Raw genomic sequence first — 22,011 nt, forward strand, 5'->3', positions numbered from 1 at the left:
TTTAAATCTACTACAGTAAAGGCTAAAGTACTGTCAACTGTGTAGCGTTCGTTTTCTTGAGCTAATCTTTTTGCGGTGTGCGGTTTTAACGATTATTCATAAACTGAAATAGTGGGTTCGTTCATTTATTTTAGGGCTACTTTAATAAGTTGATGTACTATCATTTCCCTTAATTTAGCTATTTAAAGTCATATACCTGTAGAAGATTTTGATACAAGTTTTTTTTTATAATGATATAATTTTCATATGATTTAGTATCTATAGAATTAAAATGGAGTTTAAAGATACTTTAGTTACATTTTAGTGTACATTCTCTGAATGGACGTTTCCAGATCGTAAGATCGCCTCATTATTATTACGCCCCCAAACTATTCACATGACGACAATACCGACAACATCGTTTCATAATTAAAAAAAAATCAATCCATTGGATGATGACGAAGGCGGTGGTGGCGTATACAAGGAACACCGACTAAACCCAACCCACTGTTTGTGAGAGTTGTACTCAGAAAATCCACCACAATTTGAACACCAATAATCATGTTAAGATTACATCTTCTAAAATTTTTAACTGTATTTTCAGCTTATTTAGTAATAGGACAGGTAAGTGATTACGTGCATTATTTTTTAAAATATCTTATTAATTATCGTCAGCATTGTATTGTTTTTCGATCATCTATTCTAAGCCTAGCCTGAGCCTTATTTTAGATCAGCTAGCTAGCCTTGGTAGGCGTAGGCCGACTAATGATGATATGACCAGAGAGGGAGAGGTCTTGCAAGTCATTACCAAATTCACCTCTTTCGGCCTAGCTCAAGTAGAAGAGAGGAAAAGAAAAATAACGATCATTTCACATGCGTGGTTTTGCCAGCCATTCATATTAATTATAATCTCTACACTGATGCATAACTAAGTATTATTACTTTACTAATACAGTACTACTCTAGCTAGGCCTAGCCTACATATCAATGTCAGTGGTATTGTATTGTTGTATTTGTAGCATTTTAATCTAGGCCCTAGACTAGACATAACTGGTATTTAGTCAAATCTGTGAATATAATATTTATTATATATTCTCTTGCTTCTCTTGGAACTTTGGGTTTTACAATCATTTAATAATAATTAATCAGACAAATATATTATAGGTTGTCTTTAAACATAGCCTCCCAAAATTATGTCCTTTTGGAAAAGAAGTAGTACATCTGTATATTATGATTCTGTAGTCTAATGAATGTAAAAGTTTCTGTACATTTTTCTCTATTTTTACCTATGAAAGTTAAAGCAATAAAGCACTCTGACATCTTTGGTAGACTATTTTTTTTAGGTAGTTTCCTAAAGTTTTTTTTAAATATTTAATGAATTTATTCTTTCTGCTTTTTGGTCCCTTAAAACTTAACTGTTTTTTAAAATAAATATTATTAATTAATTTATATTAACTAATTCTGATTCATCCATCTTGACAACACTATGGAAACACCATTGAGTTTTATTGACTGATGCACAATTCCATTGACTGCTTTATTGAATATTGTGTTGCTTTTAAATTTCTAGATTGACAGTAGTACACTTGGCTTTTCTAAATAGCAGATATGCTGTAGGCCTATGTTACCAATTCTTAGAAATATACTCAAGGCTTTCATGAACTAAAACATTTATCTACTGGCAGATAAATGCCTCATTGCTTTGTTTACATTAAGAGTTTAAGTGTTTGTTTAATAATTACCGTTGGGTTTGTTTTTTGAAACGTCATTTTATCTTGAAATTGATGGTCTCATTCATAATGTTAATTTTTTTTAGGAATCAAAAGTCAAAACTTTTAAAATGCCCAAGTCAAATATGATGATTTCCCAGTTTACACACAAGTCTTAAGCATTAGCCAAGTATACTATTGGTTTGAGTTGTAGTCTTCATTATTATTGTTCATTCAGCTGTTTAAACTGTTTAAATTAAATCCTATTTTACCTTCACTGGCCTACATTCTTGTCCTTTGTGACATCATCATTCCAAATACACTGAATCATACATTCATTATATTTCTAACATTCCGTAATAATTTGTTAAAATAATTAATAATTTAGCATCAATACTGTTAATCTTATCTTGGATTTATTTTGTTTTGGCACATAATATAGTTAACAATCAGTAATTTAGTAAATGTTGAAATACAGTACATAAATGGTATAGGAATGTTGATATATGATTATAATAATAATGAATTTTAAGAAAAATGAAACAATCTAATTAGTAAAGATTAATTTAATCTATTTTAATGGAATCACAATTAGTCAAAACACATTATCCTCTTTGAGAACCAGTATCATGCAATCTCATCTTCTGTTGCCTGTAAAAATCTACCCTCACATCCATGATGGAATCCGTTTACAGTATGTAGGAGGGTTGGTGTTATATCAAAGCATTTATTTTAGGTAACAAATAAAATAATCTTGCCGGTTGTGCATTAAGCAGTCTGTTGTCCTTCTGAACACTAGTGCAATCTAATTACTGGTATCTAGATTGGGGTACTAGGAACTATGCATTTTTCAATTTTTCTCCAGTTGCAATAAAAGCATGTCTAGCATGGATCATTGCCATATGAATACAGTTATCTAAATTGCAGTAACTTCCTCATACACTTTTATTTTCCTAGTTTTGATTTATTTCCTCTTTAAATTAGAATTAGGCAACTAGAAATAATAATATATTTTTGATTTATAGTAAGTATCATTGAAATAGAATAAATTTAAATGAGCAAATCATGTAGTTCTACTTGAAATTAAATAGGGTAATTAAACTTTACCTGGCAATTAAGAGGATGAATATATCTTATTGAATTTGTTCTGTTATTGTCAACAATTTATGATAATTCATTGTTCTATTTTACCAAGACAATGCATGCTGGGATGGCCTTACATATGATGCATCTTTAAATTGATCTTTTGGAGGAAAATGAAGGTAAAACTTCTAAATTTAGCAGTTTTATTTTTATTTGCCTCGAAAAGACCAATCTAAATATGTAACCATAAAACTAAGTGATGAGAGATCTAATGATTGGGTCAAAATTCAAAATCCGGGTGCACAGTATTCTTCCTTTGGCTTTTCTGTATATAGGAACAATGATGAGGTTTTTTATTACACACTTAGACCTGTATGGCACAATTTGCACGACTGTGCTTACCTTTTAGAGGAGAGACACATGTTGCTTTGTAGCCTATTGCCTAGTTGCTTTAATATTAACAACTCCTATTCTATACTGAAATCAGACACTCAATGTGTGTATTAAGGTATGACCTCTCATTTCCTCACAAATACAATTGTACAATCTGAACTCTTTCTCTTTCTGATACCCATTGCATTGTTTTACTATAAAGGCATGTACAATCAGTACCAGATACTGTCTATGATATGAGATAATTTCCAGGGAATCTATAGATATATCTGTTGGTATCAGTTAGAATCGCTCACATGCAGACATGCTCAAGCAAAAATTATGTAAATAAGAAGCAATATTTTTACGACCAAATATTAAATTAAATACAGAATAATGCATCATGTAAAACTTGGTTTCCCACACAAATACTACACACTATCTCCGAGAGCTTTTGGTGATGCGGAATGGTTGGTCGGATCGGGGAGGCTTCCAGATTGCGTCGAGGACTGGTACTCAGTACAACGATTGTACTGAAAACACTGTAGTGATTCAGGAAACCAGGCTTGTACAGGTACCTCTCTAATTTAATAAGGTAAAACCCTTAAAGAATGCAGCCTAGCTCAGTCGGCTAATCTGGTGGTAGCCACTGTGTGTGCGCAGAACTGTGGCAATCTCTAGCGCACCGTCTTTCGGATGACACGTTTAAGCTGTTGGTCCCGTGTGCAATGCCCATGTGCACGTTAAAGAACGCAATACACTCTTCGGAAAAAGTAGGGAATTGTCTCACTGCCCAATCATCACCAGAAGGACCCCACTGGAAATATGTCTTCTTCTAGACTTTTGTGGGCTATCCTTGGTGTTTACACCAAATAAAAAATCCAATCCAATCAAAAATCAATTATTTGCATCATCACCCTCACACATGGGCTTTCAGAGCTTAAGTGTATTACATATTCTTTTTTTATAGGAACATACCACCTGAAAAAAAAAATTAAGAAAGTACTCAGACTATAGAAAAAAATTAAATGTAAAATGTGAAGTTAACTCATTTAACATTGTCACAATATGGGTCGATGAATGTCAAATGGCATTTGAACCCTGTTCCAGTGTTATGTTGTCTTGTGAATATTCAATTTGAATACAATGGTAGTCCATTACCACCTGAATAGAAATAAAATACTGTACTATATAGTTATTAAATATGAAGTTAACCAACTTGCTTCAATATTAAATTGTAACATTGTGTCTCAATATGAATAATGAATGTCATATGGGTTTTGAACCCTATTATGTTGTCTTGTAAATATCAATTTGAATACAATAGTAAGTGACTTTTAATGATGTCAGTTGTAATTGCAACAGTAAACACTTGAAGGGGTTTGTGTTTTAAAATTTAACTGGTAGAAATGCAAGGTTGATAATGAATATTAATTTTTATATACTTTTAAATGGCTTTGTGAAAAACACAATTTGTGATTAAGTTTTCCATTTTTAAATAAAATCATTATTATTATTATTATTATCATTACTGTATCACTCGCGAAAAGGCCGCCTTTGGCAGCCTTTTGCGAGGCTGTGATGTACTGGGGCGGGTCCAGATATTTACAGGAGGGAGTGCAGAAAGAATAGAACTCCTGTGTAAATGACTTGGGGAACCGTCTTCTGCCTTGTCACTCTCCCATCATTTTAAAGATTTGAAAGTCAACAATAGCCTGAAAATTATTCTCATAAATGACACCCCCACCACCCCTAAAGAAGAAAAAAGCTGCTGACTATTTACCCAACAACTGTATACTTTTTTACCAGCTAAGAAGACTCTAATATGTTACTGACTTATTTTAGTGGCTAACATAGTCACTTTATAATATATTTTATTCCATTATATTTAGTGAACATATACACTTTTGTATCAGCCGCACTCGCGGAAGTAGTACGTTCAACTTACCTACTACATACTGAATACTCTGCTGGTCCTTTCACTGTACTGTACTACGTAATTTAAATAATGAATTCTCACATGTGTTGCTTTTGTAGCGTGTAGTGTCCTCGTCCAATATTTTGTAGACTCATGTTATTGTATCAATATATGCCAATAATGGTAAGACATTTAAAAGAATGGTGCTACGATATATTCTTCCAGAGCTGTGCACGCATCTGGATGGTTAAAATCGTCACAAACATTTTGTCCTTACTCAAATAAGTATATGAAAGTTTTAATAATTAAGCAACATATTTAGATTTTGAAACATTTAATTGTTATGAAGAATGCCATTGATTTTTCAAAATTAATAAATATGTATCTTTGATTTTCTTTATAGTGTGCTCAGCCAGAGGTTGTCCATGAAGCTGGCCGATGTATATGGTACGATCAGTGTGGCAAACATCCACAAACTGGCAAGGCAGTTAACTGCTTCTACAATGGTCTAGCCAAGCCAATGATGGACCCTGAAGGATTGGACATTTTAAAAGAGCTGTGTCCATGGCTAATGACTAGTGAGCATCCACTAACATGCTGCTCAACCTCCCAGCTGCAGACCTTCCAGGGAAGTCTTCAAGTCCCTCAGCAGACGTTTGCAAGGTGCCCATCGTGCTACCGCAACTTTGCAAATCTCTATTGCATGATGACATGCAGTCCAGACAATAGTCTTTTCATAATCCCCACTGAGGTTAGGAATTCCTCAGATTCTGCCATCATGGAAATAAATGAAGAAATTTCTAGAGACATTGAGGTCAACGTGGTCGAGGAGAAAAAAGGAGATTTGGAAGGTCAAGTACAAGATAGTGTATTGTCAAGTGGTTATCTGGGTACCAATATTACCAATTCTACCACAGCTGTCCTTTCAATAGACTATATTTTAGCACATGCATATGCTGATGGATTTTTCAATTCCTGTTACCATGTCAACTTTCCAAGCTCCAACCAGAAAGCTCTGTCTCTCTTCTGTGGCCTTTGCGGCGGCTACGATAAGTGCGAACCAGATTGTTTCCTCAATTTCATGGGGGATATAAATAATGGACAGACACCATTTGGCATTAACTTTACAATAACTGATCATCATCTAGAGCACAACATGAAAGCAGCTAATCACACAGCTCATAAGTGTAATGAAAGTGTTGGCAATGATTCACAGCCATGCAGCTGTCAGGATTGTCCTGCAACCTGCCCTCCAGTACCACCACGTCCAAAGCCTCCAGTTCCTTGTATGATTGGTAAATTAGGTTGCGTACCTTTTGCTATGATCATTGGTTTTATTGTTTTTGTCATCCTATTTTCCTTGGCTTTTGCCTTTGGTCTGAAGTGTGGGTCAGGCAGGAAGATGTCTGCTTTTAATATAAATGATCAAAAACCAAAGCAGACTGTCACTGAGAGTGATATTGGATGTCGGGAATCCTTTGGCCAGAAAGAAGAGCAGGTACTCAACCTGATCTTCAGGAAGTGGGGAACCATGTGTGCTGGGCATCCATTTTTGGTACTGTTTATTGGTCTTGTAGTAATTTGTGCTGCAGGAATAGGAATCAGACAATTCATTGTAATCACAGACCCAGTGGAGTTATGGTCCCCACCAGAGAGCCAGTCAAGACTGGAGAAGAACTACTTTGATGACAATTTTGGACCATTCTATCGTACAGAACAGTTGATAATTACAGCTCCTAAGTTCCCCCCTGAAATCTACGATACTTATCCATATGGTGATATCATACCTTTCGGAGGAGTTTTAAGGAAAGAGATCTTGCATCAGGTGAGAGAATTTTTATTATATACTGTACCTCATACATAGATTCTAGGCATCTGATTGGTTATGAAGTGGGCAATAGAAAGTACTATTCACCTCAAAAAGTACTATTTCCCTGAAAAATAGTACTTTTTTGACCTGTCACATGATGCAAACTTTTGGCCCATGAAAATGATTGGCCCTTGACCACGCCACAGATCAGCGAGTAGATGATAAACAATAAATGGTGGCTGTCGGTTTGAGGTCCTGGATGAAGAAGGACCAGCCTAGGCCTATACTTCTTGACTAAGCCGATAGAAAAAGCACCAAAAGACAGTGTATTGTCAATAGTTGACAAATATTGCAAGATGATGGGTTAAAATTGAGGAAATGAGCAAAAGAAGAGCTAAGTACATTTTTAGGCCTCATAGAACTAACTGTTCATATTAACTGTTCTAGATTTGGGGAATATTGAAGTCTATTGCCTCTCGATGATGTTGATACCATAGGCTATCTTTTCTCGGGCCTTCTGTCCTCGCAAATATAGGCTACGATCTCCACATCACCTTGGGGCGATAGATTTCACCATTCCTCTCATGAGCAGTCAATAAGTCAACCCACAAGAAATTAATTTTCTTGTGGGTTGAGGAATGCCTAAAACTAATCTATATTTATAATTTTTTCTGAAAGGTATTGGATCTGCAAAATAACATCACTAAAATACAGGTTCCTTACAATGGTTCTCTTATTGGCCTTGATGACATTTGCTACAAGCCTTTGTCAGAGAACTGTACAATTATGAGTGTCCTTAACTACTGGCAGAATAGTCATGAAGAGCTTGACAAAGTTGTGAAGGACCAGTCTGGATTCTGGGTGCTCTCCGATTACCATGACCACTTCCTTTCCTGTGTTGTGTAAGTCACTTTGTTTCTTATCTTTGAACACAATATGTGTATCCACCAGAAGTATTTCATAATAGTGTGTAGGTATTGCATAATATCCCCATTTATGACTACTTTTACCTGGTGAATTTAAAAGAAGTAAATTGGGTCAACATTTGTTACTTTTATCTAAATCTTGTCAAATAAGTAATACACTGTAATTTATTGCAAATGGCAAACCTGACAATAGTTCGCTGACCTTGTGTAATTAATTTACTGCACCTACAGATTACTTCTCAAACTTTGATTTGTTTTTATCTACTCTATTTTTGGTTGTTGAACATAACCCTAGAATAGCATAGCATACATGTAATGCAGTATATGCTACACCATTTCTAGCTTGATATAAGATAAAATTGAAATAGGTACTGTAAATAATCATTGACGATAATACAAATGTCGGTCAGATACCATGCATGAAACATAGAATGAACAAATTGAGGACATGCATATAAAAATGAATTAAATCAGGAATAACACTCTAAACCCCTGGAAGGGGATTTACATCCTGAGGGGTCCCTAATAGCAGACCATGACAAGGTCTCTGCTTGAAATTATTACCTCAGTATACATTACTAACTTAGTATGTTTAACTCCATGCTGGAGTGTCAATTGTGCATGCTAGTCAACACTTTACTATTTCAATTTCAGAGCCCCTACTTCACTGAATGACACTACACATCTTCATACTCCTTGCATGGGTACATTTGGAGGGCCTGTGTTCCCATGGCTTGCGGTCGGTGGTTATGATGGTACGTAATCAGGATTCCTTGTACTACTGGTATTCTTAATATTTTGTAAATTTAGACACATCATTTTATGATCTAGAATCTAGAAAGGTTATTTGAATAGTAATGTTTTAATTATAAATACTTTACATGAAGCTACAGAATTATTCAATAAATGTCATTAAAGTAGTTTTATTTTAAGAAGATATTTTGAAATTAAACATGTGTAGTAAATGATTTTATAGTCATAAATAAATTCTTTCAGGATAGATTATATAGTTAATGAAAAAGTTTGTCCTTTGAAAATACAAAGTGTATACCAGCAGAGCTCAGTTTGTATAGTAACTAAATGATAATCAGATATTCTTTATAGTCATGATGGACTCTATATTAGATTTAGTAAAATTACAAGCCTGCGATAATTAGTAAGGTAGATAATGCATAAAATAAACTAGTTTTTCTAATCTATTTTTATTGTCCTAAGTATTTCTTTTTTCAAAAGGTACCAATTACAACAATGCAACGGCATTGGTGATTACAATGACAGTGAATAACTACAAGACAGGTGATCCTCGATTAGAGAAAGCTCTTGCTTGGGAGCAGGGCTTTCTCAAATATATGAAGCATTTTACAGAGAGGAACCTTAATCCAAATTTGACCATTGCATTTTACTCTGAGGTATGTAAATATATATTGATATAAAAAAGAAAAATTTTACATGAATGAATTTCTAATTTTTTTCATATTTTTTGGTATATAAATGTATATTATTTGTATATTAAAAGAACTTTGTTATAAGAAATTTGATCTTAATTTTTGCATTTCATTGACTTCTGTTTAGGGATTGTTTATTTTGTAATACATTCCTTTATTTTTTTACTTACAGTATGTAATTAATTTTGTTGGAATGTATCAGGTCCTGTTAGTGTGTACTTTTGTGAGAACGTGCTTCTTTGAAACTTATGGAATAATACAAATGCATTGTCTCCTTGAATAGTTCAATTATATATCTGTTTTCCAATTGTGTTATATGGACTGTATTATCTAATACTGGTGAATAAATAAAGTAAAATATGTTTAAGCTGGTGTTGCTGGCATTACATCAGTTTCAGTAGCAATATAAAAAATTTGTTTATGAAAGTGAAATTACTTATAGAAACCTTAAGCACCCAACAACCTTCTGAAAATTAATTTCTTCCAGCGATCTGTTGAAGACGAAATCTACCGTGAGAGTAAAAGTGATATTCTTACTATAGCTCTCAGCTACCTACTTATGTTTGCCTATGTGACTTTAGCTCTCGGCCAGTACAACAGCGTCGAACGTCTACTCGTAAGTAACAACCTCAGTTGTTCACATTCGTTTGACAAAGGTTAAAAACATAAACCACTCGACTTTTATTATTCCCAAGTTTTGCTCATCACAAAATGACCACTGAATGATCTCTTGTTAATGAAAAAAAAAATGTTTAGATAAAACCATTTACTTCAGTCGCTTACCAGTTTTGTCTTTGTTTTTCCTTGCAGATTGATTCTAAGATTGTGCTGGGTCTGTCTGGCGTTACTTTAGTTTTGTGCTCTGTTGTAGCAGCCATTGGTTTACTTAGTTATGCCAAAGTCCCTGCCACCTTGATTGTCATTGAAGTTGTGCCGTTCCTCGTCCTTGCTGTTGGTGTAGATAACATCTTTATTCTTGTTCAGGCTTATCAGGTATGCAAGTATTTTTCTGTAAATCATAATGTAAATTGAGTCAACAGCACATGGTGTCATGAATTTTGATGATAAAAATTTATTTATATTATATAAATTTGTGTATTTCTCTAAAATGTTCAATACTGTCTAAGAAGTGCCACTCCAGACATGGTTTTTCTTGTTGCGCCACACTTGCATAAGTCTCACAGCCAGTGGCATAAACACCTATCATTTATTTCGTCATTAAAACATTTAGAATACAGTGACATAACAGGAACACAAGATAAGAAAAAATGGAGCGCATGAAAATCTTACAATGGAATTGGCATCCGGGACTTAAAAGGGCCCCCAGCTTCAGAAAGCCACAGGGCCCCCGGTGCAAGCGTTACAACACTGGCCAGAGCCCTTAACTATTTTGATTTAAGTATTCTGATTCTATATTGAAAGTATATATTACCAATATGTGCCTTGATATTTTGTGTCATCATGACATAAAAACCAATCTATTGATTTATAAGAAGCGAGTTGTACACCTTAGTGGTTAAGATGCTAATCACAGGGTCCTGGACCTAAAAAATGTGGGGTGGTCTCAGGGTTGGTTTCCAGTTAGAGGGCTAGTTTTGTGTTAAAAGGTTTTGGAAAGTGGTCTCGAAGCAGAGGTGTCTCAGAATTGGAGGGTGCACTGTACTAGTTGGTTTTTTTGAATTCCAAATGCAAATATTTGTTTATAAGGCGACTTACAGAAAATCGTAAGATAAAAATGAATGAATATGTTGTTATGTCTGTTTGATCTACCAGAGGGACAGACGTCAACCTTATGAGTCTCGAGCTCAGCACATTGGTCGTATTGTTGGTAACGTCGGCCCTAGCATGCTGCTCACCAGCTCATCTGAATCTATAGCATTTTATCTTGGTGAGTACAGAGACCAGCTTACATAATTCTTACATTATTGATGACCTCACATCGCAATCTGCTACAATCCTGTTTGATATCTTAGTTATTAGGATGATAAATACAAATACACAGATAATTTGAACAATGACTAATGGTGTGTACCATTGTGCATACACAGAAAGCAAAAGGTGTTAGTCATAGTTTACATAACTTTTATATTGGCCCTTAGGTCTAGCAGAATCGTTACCTGGTATACGGTTATCACAAGCTGCCAGGAAATGTATTTTCTACTACTTGATGTAGTTTTTTACAACCAACAATTGTTAAATGTAATGTTACTCCTAGAAAATAAATGTTATTCAGACCCTCTTAGCCTACAGTAAAGGGGGAAAATCAGCCATTAAAATGCAAAACTCCTGAGATCCCACTATTGTGGTTAATTCATAAGAGATAGGTCATTAGAATATAAGAGAAAGACTTGTCTTTAGAGACTGTGAATTTAGTTATTACTGTGGTCAAATAATGAGACAGCAAAACATTTATTGAGTGGGTGGTGTGTATTCTGCATTCTGTTTTGTTATATTAAATAATGTGTGAGCTTTGAGAGTTATTGAATGTCTTATCGCATATGGTGCATCAGTTTTCAGTATAATTCATTTTCATTTGTAAAATATATTTATATACATATAAATAAAATTTGCAAGGGTTTGCTCAGAAATAGAAATAATAATAACAAGGTACCGTAAACTCTCAAATAAGCAGACCTTCCAACCACTCCGATTGCGACGGAGTTACTCCGTTTATTTAAGCAAAACTCTGCACTCCGAAGCTTTTTATGCATATTGGCCAGCTGAAATCAATCGCGCATTTCCGAATAAAAATGATAATCCTATGATTTAGATAAGAACAAGACCACTTAATTTCGTCCCAAAAACAGTACTCTGTACTCTGTATATGAAATAGTAATTCTACTGATTTAAAAAAAAACCAATTTCATTGACCAACTTGCTGTCAGAGTTGCACTCTGAACTGTATACGAAAAATTCCACAGTCTACTGAATTAAAAAAAACAAACAAATTTCATTGGCCAAATTGATGTCAGGTTGCACTGCACTCTGAACTGTTATAGTCCTCCATGGTCTACTGATTTCGTAACAACAGTCTAGTAAAGCACGATTTCGAAAATGGAGTCCGATGAGAGCGATATGGATATAGGCCTAGGCAGGGTTCGAAAAATGAGTAGTAGTGTTGAGCTTCCTCCAGAAAAGAAGCTAAAGCACGCGCATACGTGCAAGTTAAAAACGGAAAGTATCCTGTCAGTTTGCAATCAAAACTACTGTAGATGATACCTACGGTACGCTTGTTGTGATTGGTGTGGTGTTGATTTTCTGCCTAGACTTAGTCTTGCACGGCGATATTGCTGATTGTGAGTCAAAACGGTTACATTTTACAATCCAATCACATTGGTACTATCCTAGGAATACTCCTCTCACATTGCCAAAACTCTGCTCAGAAGTTTTTCAGACTCCTCTTGTTGGCCTTATAGGTTTGGCATGTCTGAATAAGCGCTGTGGTGCTTATAAAATTTTTGGAGGCTTTAGTGCGGTGCTTATTCGAGAGCGGCTGTTATAAAAAAAAAAAATATTGGCGTCATGCTTTCCATGTCCGTTCCCATGTTACCTTTCTCACGTATTCCCGTAGTTCAATAGGCCTATCATAGGTCCAACGTCATCGTAAATAAACCTTTATAAATGCTTGTTATGTGTCTTCATTGTGTTATTTATTAATTTTAACACTGCTTACCTTGTATTTAGAACCCTGATTCTGAAAGACTTTCAGGGCAATAACATACTTGATTGAGTGCCGCGGCACTTATTCGAGAGCGGCGCTTAGCGAAATAAATCAGTTTTTGTGCAGCGCTTATTTGAGCATTTACGGTAACAATATAACAATATCATCGATGATGTTTGTTGTCTTCTGAAAAATGGAAGGTTCAAGATTCATTTATTGACTTGTCCATAAAAAGATGTAAATTTATATTTTTTTCCCTCTATTATAACATTGAATGCTTCCCAAGATTATATCAATTTGATTTGTTATACTCTTTCGTTTGCAGGAGCATTGTCTGATATGCCAGCCGTTAAGGCATTTTCCCTGTATGCTGCCACTGCAGTCTTTATAGACTTCTTGCTGCAGATTACTTGTTTTATAGCTGTTTTAGCATTAGACTCGGCCAGACAAGAGGTAATTTCAGTTTTTTTTTTATCATGTCTTTTCTGACATTCATTATCTATAGTTCTTATAAGAGAAGTTTAGTATTTTATTGCTTACTTTGTAGGCTTAAGCAAGTTTAAATTGAAAATTTGAACAAAGAAAAATATTTATCTTTTAATTAACACAGGTTTACAAATTGTATTGTTAATGAGCTATTGTTATAAGTTTCTCATAGCTATTAAGTTTTGTTAATATAAAGTTCAGTTTCATTTAGATTGTATTTTTTTCCCGTACATAATAGTTAGTGAAATTGAATAGCTCAATGTTTAAGATTGTTGCTTTCCAATTCCAGGGTCCTGGTTTCAATTTCTGCCACGGTAGCAGGATATTTTCACACGATCAAAACAACCCCACTCCCTAAGCCTCATAATTAGACTTAGTTTATGTAGAGCATCTTGTGTTTATGTTTGTCTTGTGAAGGGATATGCCACTTAGAATATTGATTAAGTTTGCCGTTTGGCATATCCTTGGCCGTGTGCCAAAAAAATAATAAGATATAATTAAACCACAATTATACTATTTGAAATTCTTATTTTGCTTCCAGAATAATCGATTTGATATGTGTTGCTGTGTTAAAAACAAGCAAGCTGGTCAGGCTCCTAAGGAGCCCGGTCTTTTGTATCGTGCAGTTTGTGTCTATTCTAAATTTCTCATGAAAGATGCAGTTAGATATTGTGTTGTAAGTTCATTTGCTTTTCTTCCGGTTTAATAGCAAATTTTAATGTAGCTTAAAAGCTGCATTAATAAAATAAAATTGATCTATTAGTGATACAATTAATATAATTACATTTTTTTCTTGATATTTATATATGCCATATAATTGCTAGTGATGATCATAAACATATTTATCAATAGCATTTTTATTCATACTTTTTAATTGGTTGTTAATGTAAACTGTTGATATTATATTTTGTTTCATTAATTTAGATAAATTTGGATTTTTTTACAGATTGTTATTTTTGCTGCTCTTGCATTTTTATCTGGTGCTGCTCTGAGTAAAATTGAAATTGGTTTGGACCAAAAACTTTCCATGCCTGAGGTATGCATCTTTAGCTTGTTGGAATGTTCATTTTATTATGAACTTTGAACTTGAACTATGAAAATTGTCTTCTAGCTCCAATAAAAGGTCTTTGATATTACAGTTGCATGAATTAACAAAATCTCTGCTGGCTGGATTACTCTGGCTGGACCTGTACTCTGGTTATAATTTCAATGTTATTTGCCCAATAGCAGATTTACAGGTTAAAGGTCATATTGTAGGGAAGTATACCGTAAAACCTCAAATTGAAGCCCAATGGGCTTAATCTCGAGAAGAAGCCTGTCTCAAATTAAAGCCCACTTCTTCAGTTTGCAAAATTAGTCTGGAAAAGAAGCCCATGGGCTTCCTTTCAAGATAGCATAGGCTTTCTTTCGAGATACAGTACATACACTGTATATCAATTTCAAAGAAACAAAATAAATTAAAATCATGCTTTATTTATACAGTAGTTTAGGTGATTTAATGCCGGTTAATACACTCAATGATACAGATTAATGTTACATTGGCCTATTTATTGTTTATAATACTAATTCCCAAAATTTACAGCATTCATTTTGAAAATAAGCCCCCTCTTTACTTAGCAAAAGTTACCTCGAAAAGAAGCCCATCTTGAAAAGAAGCCCATCCAAAGTTAGCAAAAAAAAAATTATAAGCCCAGGGCTTCAATTCAAGGTTTTACGAGAAAAGAAAAAAAAACCCATCATGTTATAGCATTCAGTATTTTAACTTTTAATTGTTTGTTTCTTCTGGAATGTAGCACTATATTTTAAATAATATACTGTATTGAGCTAATAATTATGAGCAATAAAATTCAAATTTGAATTACTTGTGTATATAGGTCTGCCTTTAATTAAGGACACCTCCAATTTAAGACCACTTCTGACGTCCCAAATTAAAGCTGCTAAGGACCACAGAAACCCCAGTCCCAAAAGTGGTCTTTAATTGGAGGGAGACCTGTATTAGATCTCAAGTAAAAATTAGATTTCTGTAATATATGGACACACAAATATTTTATTATACTGTTTTCATGATTTTTTATGATTTTCTTAGTAAACAAGTGGCAGAATGTCTTTCCAATCTGTGTCTCACTGGAATTGATGACATTTGATCCTTTAATGAGCAATTTGTTGAATAGCCACACACATGATATCGTCCACATTTAGTCTGGTATGCTGTGTTATAGCATTGCCAAATGGTGATAAGCACATTTTGATCCCAACTATCAACCTTATTCCACAGGGCTCGTACGTCATAGATTTATTTAATAACCAAACAGCCTACATGACTGCTGGACCTCCCGTGTACTTTGTTATCCGTGATGGCTATGACTACACAGAAGTTCCAAATCAGAATAAGATATGTGGAGGCTCAGGCTGTAATTCTGACTCGCTGACATCACAAATATACAATGCTGCACAGTACCCAAATGTGTAAGTTTGTTTTAAGTACATTCTCAATATCTTTAAATACATTCTTAATATTATTAGGTACGTAAGCATATTTTTGATGTAGAATTTACAATGTTATTAAAATGTATATTAAGATATTATTGTTGTAATCCTTTATTTTTATTAAAATTATTACTTCTTGTGAAGTGAAATATCCTATTGAAACTTAGAATAGACATTTTAAGAATCTATATTTATTTCATTTCAATTTTAGAACAATGATCAGCCAGCCAACGAGTTCCTGGTTGGACGATTATTTTGACTGGGTCAGTCCTGGTGGTCAGTATCCCTGCTGTCGTACCGACCCTGCCGGGGACTTCTGTCCAGCCACAGGTGAGTAGTTGCATTTTATCAAGGAATACAACAATCTTTGCGATTGGCCATACTCTTCATATTTGCCAAACTTAAATTTTATTAATAATCTTTTTCATGGAAACTGTTTGAATCAGTAGGGGTATAGTAATCCTAAGATTCAGTTTAATATAAAATAAATGAAAAAATAATGATTTTTTTTTTAGACAAGAATGTGCCAACAAATATAACCGCTTTATAATCTTTTTAAATATTGTTCCCAGATGATAACAGCAACTGCACCACATGTAGACCACTAAATGAAAAAAACCAGCGGCCCGACCCCAAAGAGTTTGTTGAGTTTCTGCCGTTCTTTCTGGAGGACAATCCAACAGTAAAATGTAGCAAGGGGGGACATGCAGCGTATGGTGCTGCAGTTACATTTGATGATGCTAACAAGACAGAGGTGGGAGGTAAGACCTTAATCACTACCAAGCAAAATTAAAGGCTTTGAAAATATTTTTATGTTATTAAACGTGGTGAGAAGAGTTGTAGTGTTGGAACTGTTATCAGTGTAAGGCAACTTTTAAGACTAATTTATTACTTGTAATTTATTATCGAGGTATTAAAAATTCTTACTCTAGCTCTGCTAGGAGAAGTGGAGTCTAGTATTTCTTTATTTACTGGAATGCATACAGTAGTTCAGTTAGCACTATTGTATTAGTACAGTTCTTATATATTTATATTGTGCACTTTACAGCAACTTACTTCATGACTTACCACTCCATTCTAAAGACATCAGCTGATTATATTGCTGCACTCAGACAAGCACGTGAAGTAGCGGAAAACATAACGACAATGATGAACCATACAAACGCTGACGGCTCATACTTCGATGTGTATCCATACAGGTAAGAACGATAAGATATGTTCAGATCGAATCATTAATAAAACTGAATAAAATATAAATATTATTTCCTACATATCATATGCAGTACGTGACTAGGCTATTGAATAATAACAAAACATAATTATGTAATCTATAAATGAATTTTGGTCCATAATATTCAGGAGGTCGCTGTGGAGTTCTTTTTGTGGTTTTTCATTAGCACATTTACAGTACAGTATATTATGTTTAATACTTGTAATGCACTTTGGTAAGCAGTGGTTTTATTCATCTTCCTCTTCATTTGTGGAACATATATATTAAAATACCTTGTTTTTGTACAGTTTCTATATGTAATGTTTTTAATTTCTTTTTTTTTTTAATTGTAAAATTTAAGCAATTCATATCACGATGCCAGTGTAATTATTTAAATAATTCTTTTTCAACGAATGAATGAGTGATAATATTGTTTCCTTTTTTTCTTAGCATTATATATGTGTATTATGAGCAGTACCTGACCATGGTACATGACACTATCATCAACCTAAGTTTGTGCTTACTCGCTGTTTTTGTTGTAACATTCCTTCTGCTTGGTTTTGACGCGTACTCTGCTGTCATCATTGTCCTGACCATAGCTCTCATCACACTTGATCTGATCGGTCTTATGTATTTCTGGAATGTGGACTTAAATGCTGTTTCTCTTGTTAATCTAGTCATGGTAAGTTTTTAATATATTTAGTCTCTTTTTATGATACATGCAGATGACTGTTCCATGCAAACTACCATGCAGCTACTACCTTGAAAATAATGCAATTTTCTTCTTCAGTGCACCAGACATGCCCAGCACCAAGCCAGCATCCCTTAATGCAGTACATCTTACAATAAATCTTTCATACTTTGGTGTCAATTGATCAAATACTTTACCTTTTTTAATAGCATATTGTGTTTCAATGCCTTCTTTCTTGTTTCTTACAGTCTGTTGGTATATCAGTGGAGTTTTGTTCGCACATTACGCGAGCCTTTGCTGTGAGTACAGAACCAACACGTGTGCAACGAGCCATTGCTGCTTTATCACAAATGGGAAGCTCTGTAAGTCACTTAATTGTTGAATACACTGAAAATACATGTTTTGATTTGTCCTTTTAACTAATGTTTATTTTATTTATGTATTTGTATCATTCGAGATGAATAATTAATTTGAATTATGAAATATATGTAATAATGAAATGTGCTATGTTGAGTATTATATATATTTTTTTTGTGTTATTTTTATAGGTACTTAGTGGAATTACACTGACAAAATTCCTTGGGATAGTGGTGTTGGCATTTTCCAAGTCTCAGATATTTCAAGTGTTTTACTTCAGAATGTACTTCGGCATAGTGGTATTTGGTGCTTCACATGGACTTATATTCTTGCCAGTACTTTTGAGTTTTATAGGTAAGCAAGTGAGCTCATTGTAGGCCCTAATGACTTCAGCTTCCTAAACATAGTCCACAGTAATTTGTAGTGATGATCTGTACACAGTCATGTGTCCTTTCTAAAACCTGTAATTCTTTAATTTGTACTCTGGTCTTAGTGCACACAATGGCTTATATTTTTTCCAAAAGGCAATTCCTTGCATTTCAGCTCGCCAATCCAGCTTTTATGTCATCGAACAAGGGACACAATATTGCTGTACACATACACTGACTACCACTAGTTTACCCGGCTGATCTATCATTTCCTTCATGGATCCCAAAGATTCAGTACACATACAGAGTATTCATATCTTCTTTGAAGAGTCACCCTAATACAATGTTTTTCATTACTATGCAATTATTTCTGTTCAGATTAATTTCATGTTAAATGATATTGATTTTAATTCAATTTGTTTCCTTTTCCAGGACCACCAGTAAACAAAGCTAAACTATTAGAAGAACAGGAAAGAAAGCCTTTAGTAAAGAATGGCACTGCAGATGAACGATCACCCTTGATTACACCTCGTGCAGATGCCCAAAACCACTACTATGCATAAACTATTCCATGTCCAAAAAGCAAACCTTGTGCAATAAAGCAAACTGATGCTACAAATGTGCACTTTGATGCTACAGAATACTACAAATTGCTACAAGAATGCACTTGGATGTTACAGAATGGACTTTTATGCTTCAGGGTTAGACTTTGATACCACACAATACTATATGTATTGCTAAATGAATAAATTGTGTTTAGAATGCACATATATGTAACACATAGTGCTTTGATGCTACATCATGCTACAAAGATGCACTTTTATGCAATATTATGGTACGGAAAGTGACATGCTACAGTATAATCTTACACTTTGATAGAGCATCAAACTGCATCATACAGTACTACAGCACAAGGATACACTTTGGTGCTACATGAAGCTACCATAAAATATACTGAAAGCTACATCATGCTACAAGAATGCAATTCAGTGCTAAAGAATATTACAAATATGTGTATTCTACACATGCATGATTGGAATTCAAAAAAGTTAGTCTGTGCCTTGTACACATATAAGTTGATTGGTAACATTTTTTAATTATTGATTTTAGTGACAATTCTCCATCTAAATACAAAAATGAATTTTATTTATATAAATCGAAAGAGCAATGGAGGTTAAACTAAGCAGTCTTTGTTCTGCAACTGTTTTTTGTTTTGTTTTTAGTAGACAGCAAGACTCAATTATACAGGGACAGGTCTGGACTGAACTCATTAGTGCCAAAGCCAGTCTCATTTTAGTGAACAGGATAGGAGAAATTAATAATAAACAAAACGAATGCTAATAGCAACAAACATTAAAATTATGTCGCCATTATATTTAGTAGTACCACTGTGTGGATTTGCATTTGCCTGTAGATAACATGACTGCGTAGTATTTATTTAATTTACAAATGGGTAATTCAATTGTTTGTAGTAGTATGGCCTGGGTTTCCATAGAACTGTTTTTCAAAATATATCAATAATATTGTTTGGCATATATTGTTAATTATGATTACACTTCTGGTACATGATGTAAAAATATGGTACTTTGTAATTTGAATTTTGATTGACATCCCCCTGAAGACTTGAACAATCCTACCAAACATTAAAATGTTGGCTGCCAATGTTCTACAAATTGTAGGGCACCAAAATGCTAGTTGTCCATACAATGTCCATGCATAGACATTTTGTATTGTACTAGTTGAACACAAACTGGTTGCTTGCGTTTCATTACAGTTGATAGTGATAATGTTATTACTGTGCTACCTTTATGTTTCGGAACATGGGCAACAACCAGCCATTGCGATATTTCTGAGAACCATATTTTTACACATTATGTATCAGAATTTTAAACACAATGTTTACTTGCAAACCTTCAAAAAGTATTACAAATTTTAAGTTATTGTATATTTTGAAGTTTTAACACATATCATTTACTTGAACAACCAGCTCTTGTTGGGAAGTAGTTGGATAATAAATTGCAAACAGTTCCATGATTTATGAAAACAATTATATTTATTTCACTTGAGATACCTATGAATCATGCTATCATTAGTGTATTGTTTCAGATTAGAGTAAACGCACAAGATAATTAGCATATGCTTTTAGGATTTCTTCAAAATTAGAAGCACTTAAGTTCATTGCTGTAGATTATTTAATATTAAATGCACATTTTACATACATTAATTGAATGTCTTGAACCATCTCAAGTTTGACCTTTGTTGAACATTAATTTTAAAAAGAGCTTATCAACGTTATTTAATTACAGAAATCAATGTTTTCTAATTGATTTTTTTTTTCTACAAATTAAAAAATATTTTTATATACACATGTCAACTGTAAATGATAGCATTTTAGTTGCATACTTTGTGTACAAGTGATATAGTAATGTTCAAAATGTATTCTCTATTTGTACAGTATATCGTTGTTCCAACAACCCGTTTGCATTACTCTTGTGATATGTTGAAGTTAGGGAATGGGAGGGGTTGTTGGGGTATGTGTTAGATCAGTATTTACTTATGGAGATAAACCCATTACCCACATGATTTTGTGTACATAGAATTTCTATTAATACAAGTTTAAAAAAACCAAATATATTGTAAAACCTTCATACATGAACAAAAAATTTATTGTTAATTTTATGTTAATAAGAATGTTGTAAAAATAGAATGAGAAATGGATATTGTGATGTGAATTTGGTTTTATTATTTATTATAGAATGTTACTATAAAGTGTTTGTAACAAATATAAAGATTTTAAAATTGAATTGTTAATAATGTTGATCATTATGTAGGTTAATTTTATATACGAGGCTTACCATCCCAAAACCAGTGTACTGTTGCTAAGCAAGTATAGCAATGTAGATGTGTTGTATACTTGTACTCATAACTTAGGCAATACTAAGTCACTTAAAGTAAATGACCAAACATCATTTTAAAGCTTATAATGTGGAAAATATGAATATTTTATAAAATTAATTTTCTTTTTTGGGTCACGGATGCTGGTTTTGGCATGGAAAGCTTTTTTTTTTGTGTTATATGACTTCTTCCATAGTATTCAAGTTACTGAATTATCAAACAGCAATCTCAACCTATATAAGACTTGAACAATACAGTTAGCTTTCGATTGGTAAATTATTGTAAATACTGTATTTTCTTTGCCCAGGCCCGTAGCATGACAAATTGTGGGAGGTGTGTTTCAGTGGAAAGTGGACCCTTTGGATACCATTATACAATAACAAAACCACAACACAGATATATCTACGAATATCAATTTTTCGTTTTTAATGCGGATCTTCTCCAGTTTTTTGGGCGGTTCATTGTAACCCCTTAACACCCCCCCCCCCCCCCCCCCCCCCCCCCCCCCTTTCGCCCCCCCACATGCCATTCTTTACATTGGCTGGTAATTTTTGTAGTACAGGTCTGTGAATAAGACTTGCTTGTTTTGACTGTACATCAATTATTTCATACTT

General features: G+C 33.9%; 1 protein-coding gene across 1 annotated transcript; it reads left to right on the forward strand.

The window, feature by feature from the left end:
* The first annotated feature begins 385 nt into the window (after positions 1-385).
* On the forward strand, positions 386-21,514 carry LOC117110953 (NPC intracellular cholesterol transporter 1-like). The gene is made up of 19 exons (XM_033253806.1): positions 386-603; positions 5,465-6,886; positions 7,550-7,773; positions 8,452-8,552; positions 9,031-9,206; positions 9,730-9,858; positions 10,053-10,235; positions 11,016-11,130; positions 13,229-13,356; positions 13,931-14,065; positions 14,336-14,425; positions 15,665-15,855; positions 16,088-16,206; positions 16,449-16,637; positions 16,925-17,075; positions 17,537-17,768; positions 18,026-18,139; positions 18,326-18,488; positions 18,935-21,514. Exons 1-19 carry the CDS (start codon positions 541-543, stop codon positions 19,063-19,065), a joined length of 4,056 nt encoding a protein of 1,351 aa, XP_033109697.1. The 5' UTR covers positions 386-540; the 3' UTR covers positions 19,066-21,514.
* Positions 21,515-22,011: the final 497 nt, after the last annotated feature.

Source organism: Anneissia japonica, unplaced genomic scaffold, assembly GCF_011630105.1.
Source record: "Anneissia japonica isolate Jap-2015-1 unplaced genomic scaffold, ASM1163010v1 scaffold277_len1293397_cov203, whole genome shotgun sequence".
NCBI lineage: Eukaryota > Metazoa > Echinodermata > Crinoidea > Comatulida > Comatulidae > Anneissia > Anneissia japonica.